Here is a 13,077-nt window from a genome sequence, read left to right on the forward strand (position 1 = left end):
CAATAATAATCTTGTTACATCATTTATCACCGACATTGTAACATCTGGTAAATCCTTCATAATATTCATCAAGAATGCCAATACATACTAAAGAACATGATTATCGTTTGGTTCACGAAGGATGGCCAACGCAGTACTGTGATTTCTTTGGAGGAATGCAAACAGGTGTTCAAATGCTTAGTTTGGTATAGTCACTCCGTATTACTCTCAGTCACAGGGATATTGCACAGGTTTGTCTGTGGATCATATCCGCCAATGTCATCCCCTAATAAGATCTCAGATTATTCCGCATCTATTTACAACTCTGTTTTTTTCCCAAAATTGTTACAAACTTGCCCAATAATTCCATAATGACCTACAATATGAACTGAACGTTCACTTGAACACATACACGAGAAGTTTCTGATCCAAATAACGCACCAACACATGAGCAATGTGAAGAAACTAATGGGCATACTAGAGAGTACCTAAAATTATCCTATCATGAATTAATTGAATTTATTCCCGTGGACGAGCAAGCCAAAGAGAACTCAGAGCACGCAGCCGAGAGAAGTAGTCGCTTATTGCAAGTAGAGCTCGTGCAGATTGCCGCGTGGTTAAGATGCGTTGCATTTGCTGAAGTGTTTGTAGCCGCAGATTATCAGCCTGCAGATGACATTGTTAAAAAGAATTATATATATTTAAAAAATGGATGGAGTGTGTCATTATCTATCAACAACATTTTGAAAAAAATAGTATTCCATCAGCCTTTCCAATAATGCAATTGTCATTGAGGTATTTCAATCAGAGTAAACTTGTATCAGCTGCCCAGCAATTTTGTTCTTTGAGATATGGCTTTTAAGTATAAGTACATAACTCATATAATCTGCACAATATGCCTTAAACAGTATCCAATAAATTAAGTAAAAGAAAGATAATACTGTATTATAAAACTTGCAAAGCCATGATTTGCATGACAAACCTGTCGTAGGAAGTTTTCAAGGGTGCCAAGTTTTCCCATAGCCATCGCCATTTGTCCCATGTAATTCGCAACATTGCCAGAAGATCCAGCAGGGCCCAGGGATCCAGATGCTAGAGTTTCTGCAAGTGACTGTTGTAATGCTTCCATCCCTTGGGAAAGAGCATCCTCTGCTTGTTGGGAGGACTGTTGCAGGTTGGATATACCAACAAGCTGCTGATCAGTAAGAGGCTCTAGCTGACCTGCCAATAACTGCAACAGTAATGTTAGTATAAAATTCAAAGAATTAGACGAGAACATGAGCACTGGTCAGAAGTTTGTCTCATAAAAAAGTAGAAGTTTATTATCTTGCATTTTGTATAAGGTACTTAAAAACAACAATTAACAGATTTGCAGTTAGGCATTTTCAGATGGAAAATCATAAAAATCACTAAGCAAAACTGCTTGGTTAGAATAAAAATTCCCATTGACTGGACCTTGGAGTTCATCGGCAAGAGCCAAGAGGTCTAGGAATCTTATCGTGCATTCAGAATAAAACCATCAGATTAGTACCTTCAGAAGCTCAGATGATCGGAAACCACCTAACCACATGAAACACCTCTCAGCAGGGGTCTTCCACATCCCGGACAGCACATGGAAAACATCTGCTTTTGCTGCCACACCCTTGAGCCTGAAAATTTCGTCGTAGTGTGCCATGATGCTATCAACAATACCTCGAAGATCATTGTCTCCAGCATGTGCATTGACAGCAGCCCTCAACTCATTTACATGTTTATTGTGCTCCTCCAACCAGCGTGCATACTCCATGTCAAATGCCAAAGCTCCTACGGATCAGAGAACATGAACATAAAGGGGAACTGGCAGTACAATGGAATCAAATAAACAATTGCTAATGTTTTCAAGGGTAAAACTGCCTGTAAACTTCTAAATTTAAAGAAGCTACAATAATTCTTTGGGAGCTCAAGCAGTGTGTTACTGTAGCTTGTTTCGTTTGTTCGCTGTGCCCACCTTATTTTAAAAGTAACTCATAACTGATAAGGTGCACCCAAGAAACAGGCACAGAAGTCAAGTCTCATTACACAAAGTACACAGTACCTGTACATTAACCTAGAACTTCTAGAAAGAATCATGTGAGTGTAGTATTACCATTTCCGTTTGCTGATTGAGGTTGATCTCCTGATGTTGAAATAAATATACCCTGAAGAATTACACATTGATCAATACATGTGCTACATGTTTAGCTCAAGAAACAACTTTCCAATTATGAATGGAAATAGAAAGACCTGTTGGCGAGCCCGCTGAAGCTCTTGCTCTAACTGAGTAAGTTTCAGTCTGCTACTCTCAAGGTTTTGGATGTACGCCTGATCAAAAAATGAGGTGAAACGTTGCAAATCGATTCTACCAAAATGGTGCAACAAAAGATAAATAGAAGAAAAGGGGGGAAAAGGTAGGGTCATAGACATAGAAATGCTAATTGGATCTACAACCACTTGTATGAGTAGCTAGGCACACAATTATGTCTGGGTGCATGGTCTAATAATAGAGCTCATGTGCAAAAAAATATGTAATACCACACTAGGGTGATCAGGGCACAACATAAATGGAATCTGACAGGAGTGGAAGTTCAGTAAAGTTCCAAGTCACCTTCTTTCTTAAACGGCTTTTCCTGGCAGCTTCACGATTTTGGGCAAGACGACGAAGTGTCTGTTTTTGTAAAAACACATATATTTATTTTCAGCAGTGGATTTAATTGATCAATATATCATAAATATAGAGCCAAGAGTACCTTCTGATCTAATTTGTCCCTTGATTTGTCACTAGAATCAGAAGCTGTGGGGCCAGCAACCAGTCCTTGTTCAAACTGGTAGGCAGAATATGCTTTAGTATAAATCCATTAAGTGTGTTAATGGCAAGCATAATTCAACTGATTACTTGGTTAAGGATGATGAATATGCACCAAGCTAAAAATGTGAAAAGAATTATGTCAGCAGCTAGACACCAACCAACATCTATGATAGTTCACCAAAGATTGGGAGCAAATCGTACTGGTATTGATATATGCAGTGGCTTTGTCTAATTCATCATCCATATTATCTTTTTTTTCTCGAACCACGCAGGAGAACTGTGCATCATTTCATTAAGGTAGAAAAAACAAAGATCTAGACAGTCCACACCCGGCACCAATAAAAGTGCCGCTTACAACCAATTACATTCGCACCACACGTTCTGACGGAAACGACCCAACGACCCATCCATAATATCTTTGCAAGAGAACATTAATGCCTACAATTCGTTGACGGCATTTATGCATATATATGATTTTGAAATTTGGAATATCAAAACATTCATGTTCAAAGTTCAAAAATTCTTCACAAAGACATCAGAAACCTCCAGAAACTGAGTATGAACAATTCTGCAAACGTCAAGTGTATCATGTATCATGATCATTATGACAAAACAGACCGACAAAGGAGTGAGCTGAGAATGGTTGGTACCATCTGATTCCTCTCATCAGTATCTGGATCTGTTGATGTGTCAATCATAGGACTATCAGCCATAGCTGACTCTCCCCAGTTCTCGATGTTACCAGTTGGTAAAGCCACTAGATTTTGTTGAGCTCCTGTTTGCTGTTCTAGTGACTGAGGGTCAATTCTCACTGCAGCTGTTGCTGTGGTTGTAGTATTTATATGAGATGGAGAAATAGGCTACAAAGAGAAAACAAAACCTGTGTCAACTCCCAATATAGATGGAGGTATGGGATATCACTTAATTAATGGGCTTTTGACAAGTGAGCAGAATTTTCAGTTTGTGCCCACATACCTTTCCGTAACTTCCAAACTGAAGAGGATTGTTGTTAATTGTATTTGTCTTCAGATTGAACAAAGTGCCTGGATATCAGAAAATAGTAAACAAAAATCTGTTAAACTATGGGCATCCAACAGCAAGCTTATTAAAACGATAAAACGACGAAACGAATAGAGGGTAGATTTTAACGAAACGATGGACGTTTTAACGTTTAAACGGACGTTTTAAACGTTTAAACGTCGATTTCACAAGAGAAAACGTCGTGAAAACGTCGTGAAAACGTCGTGAAAACGTCGTTTTAATAACAGGGTCCAACAGAAAGGTTAATAGTTCATTCACATCCATAGAACTGCTCCAATGTTTGTATGAAAGGCATTGCTACTGTGTACAGCCACGGCAGCAGTGCTTGCAAGGTGGCACATCTGCTGTGTCAGATACAGATTGTAATCAGGGTTACCCGAACCGGTGGGAACCGGTCCGGTTTGACCGGTTACCGGTCAAACCGGACCGGCCTGGTTCCGGTTCTGACCGGTATGAAACCGGCCAAAATTCAAAATTCAAATTTGAAATCAAAAAAATGAAAAATTCCCAAAAAATTCCTAAAAATACTTCAAGGTGTGACGAATCTAATGGTGTCAAACTTTCTCAAAAATTCGCTCAATAAGTATAGTTTGGGACATTTTTAGTGAAATCGAAAAAGAAAAAAAACGGACGGCCCATTAAGGCCCATCGCAAATGGGGACCTTAATAGCGCCCACAACTGAGCTGGGGGGGTCACGGCCACCCCAGAGTCTTTCCCACCCACCCCGAGCCCTGTCCGCCGCACCTCCTTGGCGACCGGCGTCGGAAGCCGGCAAGCCGCCTCCACCGTGCGGCCGGCCGGTCGGTAGGACCGGTAAGCCGGTCCGGTTGCGCATCCGGAGCTCCGCGCCGCGAAACCGGCACGGAGGAGCGTTAAGCCGGCCTGATAGAGCGGCTAGCCGGACACAGGGTCCGGTAAGCCGGTCCGACCGAAGGCAAAGGTATCAATTTTTTTTTGCCCTAGGATTTAGGTGTATTTAGATGATTTGTTTTAGGATTTAGGTGTATGACTTAGGTATATTTAGAATGTAGGTAAGATTTAGGTAGATTTAGGATTTAGAATGTTTTTGGATTTAGGATTTTTTGCACCATGTAGTAGATTTTTTGTAGATTTGATTTAGGTGTATTAGATGATTTTTGACACTATGACTTAGGAGTTAGAATATTAGATGATATGTTTTTGTTGTCCATGTATGCAGATAGACAATGGCAGGCAGAGATGTTGTATGGGAACACGGTGAAAATCTATATCCCGGATGGCGATGCAATTATTGTCGTACGCAGAAAGGAGGAGGTGGTGCGACTAGATTGAAACAACATTTGGCTGGGCGCGGGGCGGAAGTGGTCCATTGCAGGAATGTGCCACCTGATGTGCGGGAATTCTTTCAGCGTGAGTTGGATAGGGCAAAGAAGGCAACTGCTGACCGGGCCCGAGAGAAGTTGAGACGGGACAAGGCTGCAGCGGAGGGAAACTATCCCGGTGATGAAGAAGATGAGGAGGCCCAGGTGCAGCGTGCCATGGATCTATCGAGAGTGGAAGCAGAGTTTCGACGGGGGCGGAACAGAGAGGAGGTGCATATGAGCGTGGAGGGGGTAGTGGTTCGACGAGGGGGAATGTTATGCAGAGGATGTTTCGAAGGTCCACTTCGCAGAGGGAGAGTCCTGTGGTGGAGAACTATAACTTGGCAGCTGGTGGGAGAAGAGGAATGACGCAACCAAGGATTGATACAGGCTCCTAGACGCAGAAGGGTAAGAACGCAAAGGAAGCTATTGGTAAAGCTTGGTCAAAGTTTTTCCATATTGCAGGAGTTACTGTAAGACAGGCTGACAGTCCATACTTTATCAGCGCGGTCAGGGAGACACAGAAGTGGGGTAAGTTTTCTTTTATTGCAATGATACCTATGAGCTTACATTCTTGTATCTCATGATTTTCATATAGTTGCAGGTGAAGGTATCGCATCACCCACTGGACGGGATATTGATGGCAAGTACCCAAATGAGGGTCTTCCCATTCCTACGTTGAACTTTCATTTCATGTGTATAGGTGTATGACTCCGTATTTGTATGCACGCTTATTACTATTGTATTTGTATGCATGATTATAACTTATTGCTTTGGTATGGTCATTTACATTAAAATGTGCATAGCTCATGTCGAAATTTCCTTTTATTTCACACCGGGGATCCATTTTTCAAGCGTCGGAAAACTACTCTAAACTACCGGTATACCGGCCAAACCGGCCGGTATACCGGTCTAACCGGTCGGTTTACCGTTGAAAACCGGACCGCCGAAAACACCGGTATACCGGCCAAACCGGCCGGTATACCGGACTATCCTGCCGGCATACCGGTACGTACCGGTATAACTACTGAATTCGAATTCAAATTTCATTTTGTCCGGTTCCGACCGGTATCCGGCCTAACCGGACCGGTAAACCGGTACCGGAGCCCGGCGGTTAGGCCGGTCCGGTCGGGAATGGAAACCCTGATTGTAATCCCAGTTTTACAGCTTACATGTCCACATGCTAACCAGTAATGATATCTTTGGTAATTATTGTAAGCAAACATACCAATAAATGAATAATAAAGTGCAGCTAGGTATCAGATTAAAAAAATGGAAGGGCGGATGCAAATAAATATATTCCCAAAGCATAGAAAATTACACATTACTAAAAGTTGAAATTCCCAGACCAACAAAAGAACATATATTCCAAGTAATTTCTAGCATATTTGACTGAGAACTGAATACATACTAGTATTAAGATTAGCAAGATCTTCTATTCGGAATCCGGCAGACTGTGCAAGCGCCCCAAAGTTGGTAACTTGAGAAGGTTGCATGCTGTTCATATCTGTGTGGCTGAAAAAAGAAGTGTTCACCAAAATTAAACAAGATACAGGACATGAAAAGATTACATACATTTCATCACAAGATCTGCATTTAATATATTTACCATGCAAGGTAACTTTTGTTTTGTCTTTCTATTCAATATGACATTCAGGGCCTGTTTGGCAGGGCTCCGGCTCTTCCAAAAACAGCTCTGGCTCCGGCTCCTCAGATGGAGCGGCTTCTCTGGTGGAGTTGGAGCCGTTTTAGAAAATGTTTGGCAAAACAGCTTCACTTGTTAGATTGATGTGTAAGCCACGTGAAGCCACGATTTCATGGTTTCACCTTGTCTGTGTAAGCCGCCGATGGCTTCAGAACCGGCTTCACACGTAAAGCCAGTTACGAAACAAACATTTGGGAGGGCTTCACCTGGAGCCGCTCGTGAAGCCGCTCCAGAAGCCCTCCCAAACGGGGCCTCAGTTGCATGGGTTGAAAGATTTGTGCGTACTAACCATCAAAGGGACCATGGGTGCAGGCAGATAGTAACAGACAAGAACTTAAATTTATTTCAGAACCAATTCCTTCAATACACAATGATTGAGACTAGCAAAGACCCTGCCTGCATCCTACAAGGCTTAGCAAAAAAATATATATTTCACTGAATACTTAGTTAGTCCATATTTAACCCAAAATACATATTACTTTTTTTGAACGAACAATATACATATTACTAAAGAGTTGGATTGCGCATGGCCATGGCCAGCCCTCAGAGGCCCTATTCTCCTTTCATCAAGATCTGGACCTACCACTGCGATGATCTCCGGTACCCTGGTTGGGGACATGCAAATGGGGTCCAGCGATCAGTCATCAGTGGCAACAAGCCAAGCCCCTGACAGTTGACCAGGGGCAAGCTGCCAAACTGTAAGGCCAGTGCAGTGAGTGAGGCAGCATGGGAAATCAATGGAAATCATTGCTTCTTCTAGTCCTTGCACTAGCAGAGCGTAAGGCCAACAGAAAGAAACCTTGCTACTGCTAACAAAGTTACAATCCAATGATTACGGCACATGAGGCGAAGGTCTAATCTAATCAGGAAAGCCATCAGCTTTTTCCTCCTGGAAAGCAGCGGCAATCACCACCGCAATCCATGCGCTGCGCAGTCCTATGATCAATTAACTAGCAGTAATCAACAACCAGGGATCATATGATGATGATCATGCACGGGCCGGTGAGAGCCACAGAGCGAGCAGGTAGAAACGGGAAGGAACCATCGGAAGATGGAGAAGCGGTGGCGCGGGAACGTACATGGAGTGCTGAGGAGGCCCGAAGCTCCGCATCGCCCCGCCCGCATCTTCCGCCGCCGCCGCCGCCGAACCTCCTTGCCTACTCTCTATCGGCCACCATCAATCACCATGCAACTCTCACCTCATCGCAAGCTCGCAAACCCAAACAACCATCACAAGAAGCAGCAACGGCTTCCGCCTCCGAGATATATCAGCACCGCCACGAGCAGCAGCAGCAGCAGGGTCCTGTCCAAAAAGCTTGGATTTTTTTTCACGGCCTGATCAATTCGGCGATTTGACAGGGAAGAGAGGGGGAGCGGTAGTGGGTTGAGGAAGCAACCGGTTGTGTTTGGGCGAAGCGAGGAGGTCAGGAGGAAATGGAGGAGAGAGTCCGTCCACTCCAGCGGCGGCAGAGGCAGGGGCTGCAGAGGTTGCCAATGCCTCGAACTGCGGCCATTTTATAATAATTTCTTGGCTTGTGAGTCCCACGGCCACTGGAGGAGGAGGAGTGACGTTTGGACGATGCCAGTCTCTAGGCGGGAGCCATCCGCTGCTTCAGCACGCACAGTGGCCTGCGCTGAGGCGCCAGAGTTTTGAGATTTGTCAATTGCAAATGCCACCCGGTTCATTTGTGAACGGCAGCGCATGTGTATCAACCCGGAAACCCTTAATTTAACCCTTCCCCTCCAAAAAAATGTTGGTCGGTGATGTCTATGTAATGGTGTATGAGCGCAAATGAATTTAAGCTTTATGTCACACTACGCTTGTGTCTCCTTTCTACAGCAGTACAGCGTAAAGCTAAAACGATCTACGATTTGAAACGGAGAGTACATATTTTTTGATTTGGTGAACCAGCATTTTTGCTTTGGTGAACCAGCAAGAGTGCCGTGTGGGCGGCATGGCCGAGAGCCACAGACGATCAGGAGCTTTGGATGCAAATTTCCTCACCTGCCCTTGATAATTCGGTACTAACCTCTGCGCCGTTTCCCATGATTTGTTAAATCCTCGTTATCTCTCCAACTAACCCCCCTCGGGAGCGCCACCGGTTTCCAATTCTCCACCATATCCTCCACGTCACAACAATCTGGTCTGGATTTTATTTCCTGACGAAAAGCTGGAAACTGTACGATCAAATCAGAGAGGCAGCGAAATGAAAAGTTCACATGCTTTTCTGCTAGCCTGCTGTTTATCTTCTTTTAATTTTTGTGAGCAGTAACTCTTGCCCACACCTTTTTGGTCGCAGTGTGTGAGCAGTGAGTCTCGTAGATAAATCTGAACTGGGTCTGCCAGTTCGTTTATTCAAACACCGTGTTCGGCTGCTGGTCATTGGGCTGCTCGCGGCTGCTGCTGGCTGCTCCTGCCGTTCGGCTACTGGGCTTGCTGCCGGCTGCCTCGCTGCTGCTGGCTTGCTGCGGGCTGCCTCGCTGCTGCTGGCTTGCTGCTGCAGCAGCCGCGAGCAGCCCAGTAGACAGCTGCCGAACACGGTGAAAGACGTTTCATCATGCAGCCAATCCTGACCGTCCAATCTTCGTTCGTAATCCGCATGACCCAGAAACCCAGTCGAAACCGGGGTTTACGAGCTGGTTACTGACATGATTGGGCCCACCTGGCTCGTTGTCATGCTTGTTCATGTTGACAATGCGGCAATGAGCCATGCCGATCGATGCACTGTTCTCCGAGATAACCTGTCCATCTCATGCTACGTCGTCAGTTCGTAAACGAAAATGGGTTTTAAAAGAAAATGGATTATCCTCTCAGCTCAAAAAAATCCCCGTTTTTGTCTGCGCTCGGCGACGATGCAGGGCACGCATGCATCAGTCTCACTGTTGATGGGAGATGACGAATCAGCATTAGCAGTTTTCGATGGCAGGTTGTGCGTTGTTTTCCAACTTTTGATTGATGATACTTGGGAGTTGGACGGTACTGATCTCTCTCCCTTTCGTTCAGCTGCAGCATTGGCATGTACTAGTCTATGCATTTGCTGGTCACCTCTCCCGTCTTGTCAAGACGAGAGGCGGCATGTGCTCATACGCCCATATGGGTGGCAGGATCTTAAATGGGATTTGGGTTTGGTAACCGCACCCGCGGTTCCCACATGATAGTTGGTAAAATGATTAGGCACATTGAAGTCAAGATGATGCTTGTGTGCGGGGCGCTGCTGGCCTGTCCGCGCGTTCCTGCCCGCAACCTGATCGATCCGTCATCGGGCAGGCGATCACCAGATCAAAAAGACGTGCTCCAGCTGCGTGCATGTAGGCGCTGCTGGTACAGTGACGAGGAGCAGCAGGGAGAGCTCAGGAGAGGCAGGGCCGCTGTTACGCTGGTACTGAACTACAGCACAACTGACTGAGGCGTGTGTAGTTCCTGCGCAAAATTTTTTTGATTACAATCTTGCTAATTTGAAGTACTAAATGAAGTCTATTTATAAAACTTTTTGCACAGATGGTTTGTAAATCGCGAGACGAATCTAATGATGCTAATTAATTCATTATTAATCAATAATTAGCGGATAATTATTGTAGCATTACTGTTGCAAATCATGAATTAAATAGGCTCATTAGATTCGTCTCGCGATTTACAGCTCATCCATGCAAAAAGTTTTATAAATAAACTTCATTTAGTACTCCATGCATTTGTCGAAACATTCGATGTGATGTTTTTTTTGTGCTTACTGTTTATGGGGTGGCAACTGTTAGCCTGAGCGATCTCATGCACGCAGCACAATTGACAGGCTGCCTCGCTCAAGACAAAAGACAACAGGCTCCACTCCCAACTTGAGCAGAGCGCGGCCGCGGTGAATCAAGCACGGCATCGTCGGTGCGCGGCGAGCGTTCGTGCGCGGCGCGCCGTGCACGCGCGGGGGGATCCCCAGCCTCGCGAGTCGCGAGCGCCACCGGGCACGGCCGCTTGCTTGGCTCCGCCCGCGTCGCCCCCAGTTCGCCTCCGCCGCCGCGGCGCGCTGCCTCTTGGAGGCTGGAGCGGAGCGCCCCTCGGTTTCGATAGCACGAGTAGCGCTACCAAGAGAATTTTTATGTAGGGAGGACTAAATAAATTTTATTTGTAAAAATTTTTTATGAATAAATATAATTTTTCATAACAAATTTAATGACGGTAATTAATTGATAATTGGTTACAGTAATATTATAGTAACTAATCTATAATCGTGCGATCAAAGACCGCATTAGATTCGTCTCGCGAAATAGCGCAGGGATTATAAAGTTAGTTTTATAAAATATCTTTATTTAGTATATCTAATTATTAGTCAAAATTTGTACTACTTGTGCTACCCCTCCAACCAAACAAAGCCCTGCCTCGGCGGCCGAGCTGAGCGCATCTGCTCCCGTGCCCGGCGGATTTCGGGTACGGATCCCCTCTGCTTCTGCCGGCTGCTGCTGGCGGCTGCTACTAGTACCAGTTGAGTAATTAGGCCCAGGCCCTCTCCAAAAATTTTGTACTTATAATATTCGTCACATCGAATCTTAAATTATATTTAATGGTGTTCTAAATATAGTCGAAAAATAAATTGCATTAAAAAAAATAGACTGTAAATCGCGAGACGGATCTAATGAGCCTAATTAGGACGTAAATAGACACTAAATTGCTACAGTAAACATACTCCAATAATTCTCTAATTAGGCTCATTAGATTCGTCTCGTAGTCAATAGACGAGATCTGTAATTAGTCTTATAATTAGTCTACATTTAATACTTCAAATATTGAAGATTCCCTTGCAAAAAAAACAAAATGCAAAGTGAACTAAACACAAACTTAGAATATAGGTATGAAACATTAAATGTAGTTAAAAAATAACTAATTATACCGTCTAACTGATTAGCACGAGCTGAATCTTTTAAGCCTAATTGGTCCATAGTTGGACATTATTTATCAAGTAACAACGAAATGTGCTACAGTACCAAAACCCAAACTTTTTCACCAACTAAACACACCCTTAAGGTCTTGTTTGGTTTTTTTAAGTAATTGTCATATCGAATGTTCGGATGTCAATTCTGATATTCAGATACCAATTTAATATAAAACTAATTGCATAAATTATTATTAAAGCTTTAGATGGATCTATTAAGTATATAATTATTAATTAATACACAATTAGTGGATGGTTACTGTAGCGTTGTTAAATTATGGACTAATTAGGCTTAATAGATTTGTCTCGTGATTAAGTCACGATTTATGCAATTAGTTTTGTAATAGATCTATGTTTAGTACTTTTAAGAGTTAATTGGATCTGTGTCATTGTAATTCTATCGAATTTGAAGTGAGCCATTACTTCTCGAGAAACTATATCAGTGCCATTATAATTTCACACTTGTTCGAAACATGTTATTACGTACCCTTTCGAAGAGTTTATAAAATTATGGACACAATTGCCCTCGTCTTCAACCTCTCACCTCTATCTCATTCCTCTCCCCATGCATCTCGATTGCCGAAGTGGCCACCGGGCCGCTGTAGCCCAGCCGACAGCACGGCTCCCAGGCTGCTGCTAGCATCCCGCGCGGAAGGAGCACCACCAGCACGAGCCACCGCCCATGCCAAGCTCCGGCCACCATCAAGAACAGCTCAGGCCGCCCCGCCTGCCATCCCCGCAGCCACTGCTACCCGCCTGCAAGCTCCACGCGCTTGCCCCTAGGGCCGGCACTGCCGCTCCTGCCATTCGCCCCTAGGTTGAAGCCTCCAGTGCTGCTGCTCCCTACCGTTTGCCCCTTCGACGCAGCTGCTCTGCGCCGCTCGCCTCTGGGGCCGGAGCCGGCGGGGCCTGTCGCTCGCCCTAGGACCGGCGCCGCCACTCCGCCCACTCGTCTTGGGGCCGGAGCTGCCACTCTGTGCTGTCTCGCCCTAGGGCTAAAGCCTCCGAAGCCTGCCGCTCGCCCTTAGTGCCAGTATCACGGCTCCGACTCCACCTACACCTCCGCCCCTGGCCCGAATCCGCACCCGAGTGCCTTGCGGAAGAGAGAGGGAATTGACGCCGTGCAAGTGGGTGGCTTTCCATGGCTCGAACAGCCTGAGAGCCATGCCGTCGACGGGATGCAGCGGCTCGACGGCCACTCCGGCAGTCTGAGATGGGGGAGGAATAAGATAGAGGTGGGAGGTTGAAGATGAGGATAATTTGGTCCA

General features: G+C 44.9%; 1 protein-coding gene across 5 annotated transcripts; it reads right to left on the reverse strand.

Annotated features, from left to right (window-relative positions):
- Positions 1-168: 168 nt before the first annotated feature.
- LOC120673301 (transcription factor TGAL1-like) lies at positions 169-8,395 on the reverse strand. Of its 5 annotated transcripts, none has more exons than XM_039954075.1 (12): positions 8,288-8,395; positions 7,970-8,193; positions 6,597-6,700; positions 3,779-3,846; positions 3,454-3,663; positions 2,745-2,819; positions 2,603-2,662; positions 2,242-2,319; positions 2,105-2,156; positions 1,511-1,782; positions 962-1,210; positions 169-645 (listed from the first exon to the last, which is right to left on the reverse strand). In XM_039954075.1, exons 2-12 carry the CDS (start codon positions 7,999-8,001, stop codon positions 499-501), a joined length of 1,347 nt encoding a protein of 448 aa, XP_039810009.1. In that variant the 5' UTR covers positions 8,002-8,193; positions 8,288-8,395; the 3' UTR covers positions 169-498. The 5 variants fall into 5 exon arrangements, with proteins under 5 accessions (XP_039810009.1, XP_039810012.1, XP_039810010.1 ...); XM_039954078.1 differs by adding an exon at positions 6,795-6,913 and having other exon boundaries at positions 7,970-8,388; XM_039954076.1 differs by adding an exon at positions 7,180-7,495 and having other exon boundaries at positions 7,970-8,388.
- Between the last annotated feature and the right edge of the window lie 4,682 nt (positions 8,396-13,077).

Source organism: Panicum virgatum, chromosome 5N (genome assembly GCF_016808335.1).
Source record: "Panicum virgatum strain AP13 chromosome 5N, P.virgatum_v5, whole genome shotgun sequence".
Lineage (NCBI taxonomy): Eukaryota > Viridiplantae > Streptophyta > Magnoliopsida > Poales > Poaceae > Panicum > Panicum virgatum.

What these genes read in the sequence shown, in the direction of transcription:
- LOC120673301 (XM_039954075.1), bottom strand. Translation starts at nt 8,001, where the DNA reads ATGCGGAGCTTCGGGCCTCCTCAGCACTCCAT. An exon ending in TCTTGCTAATCTTAATACTA is followed by an intron (nt 3,847 to 6,596) that starts GTATGTATTCAG and finishes TCTGATATCCAG; the next exon opens with GCACTTTGTTCAATCTGAAG. An exon ending in AAAGCCGTTTAAGAAAGAAG is followed by an intron (nt 2,320 to 2,602) that starts GTGACTTGGAAC and finishes TTTTTTGATCAG; the next exon opens with GCGTACATCCAAAACCTTGA.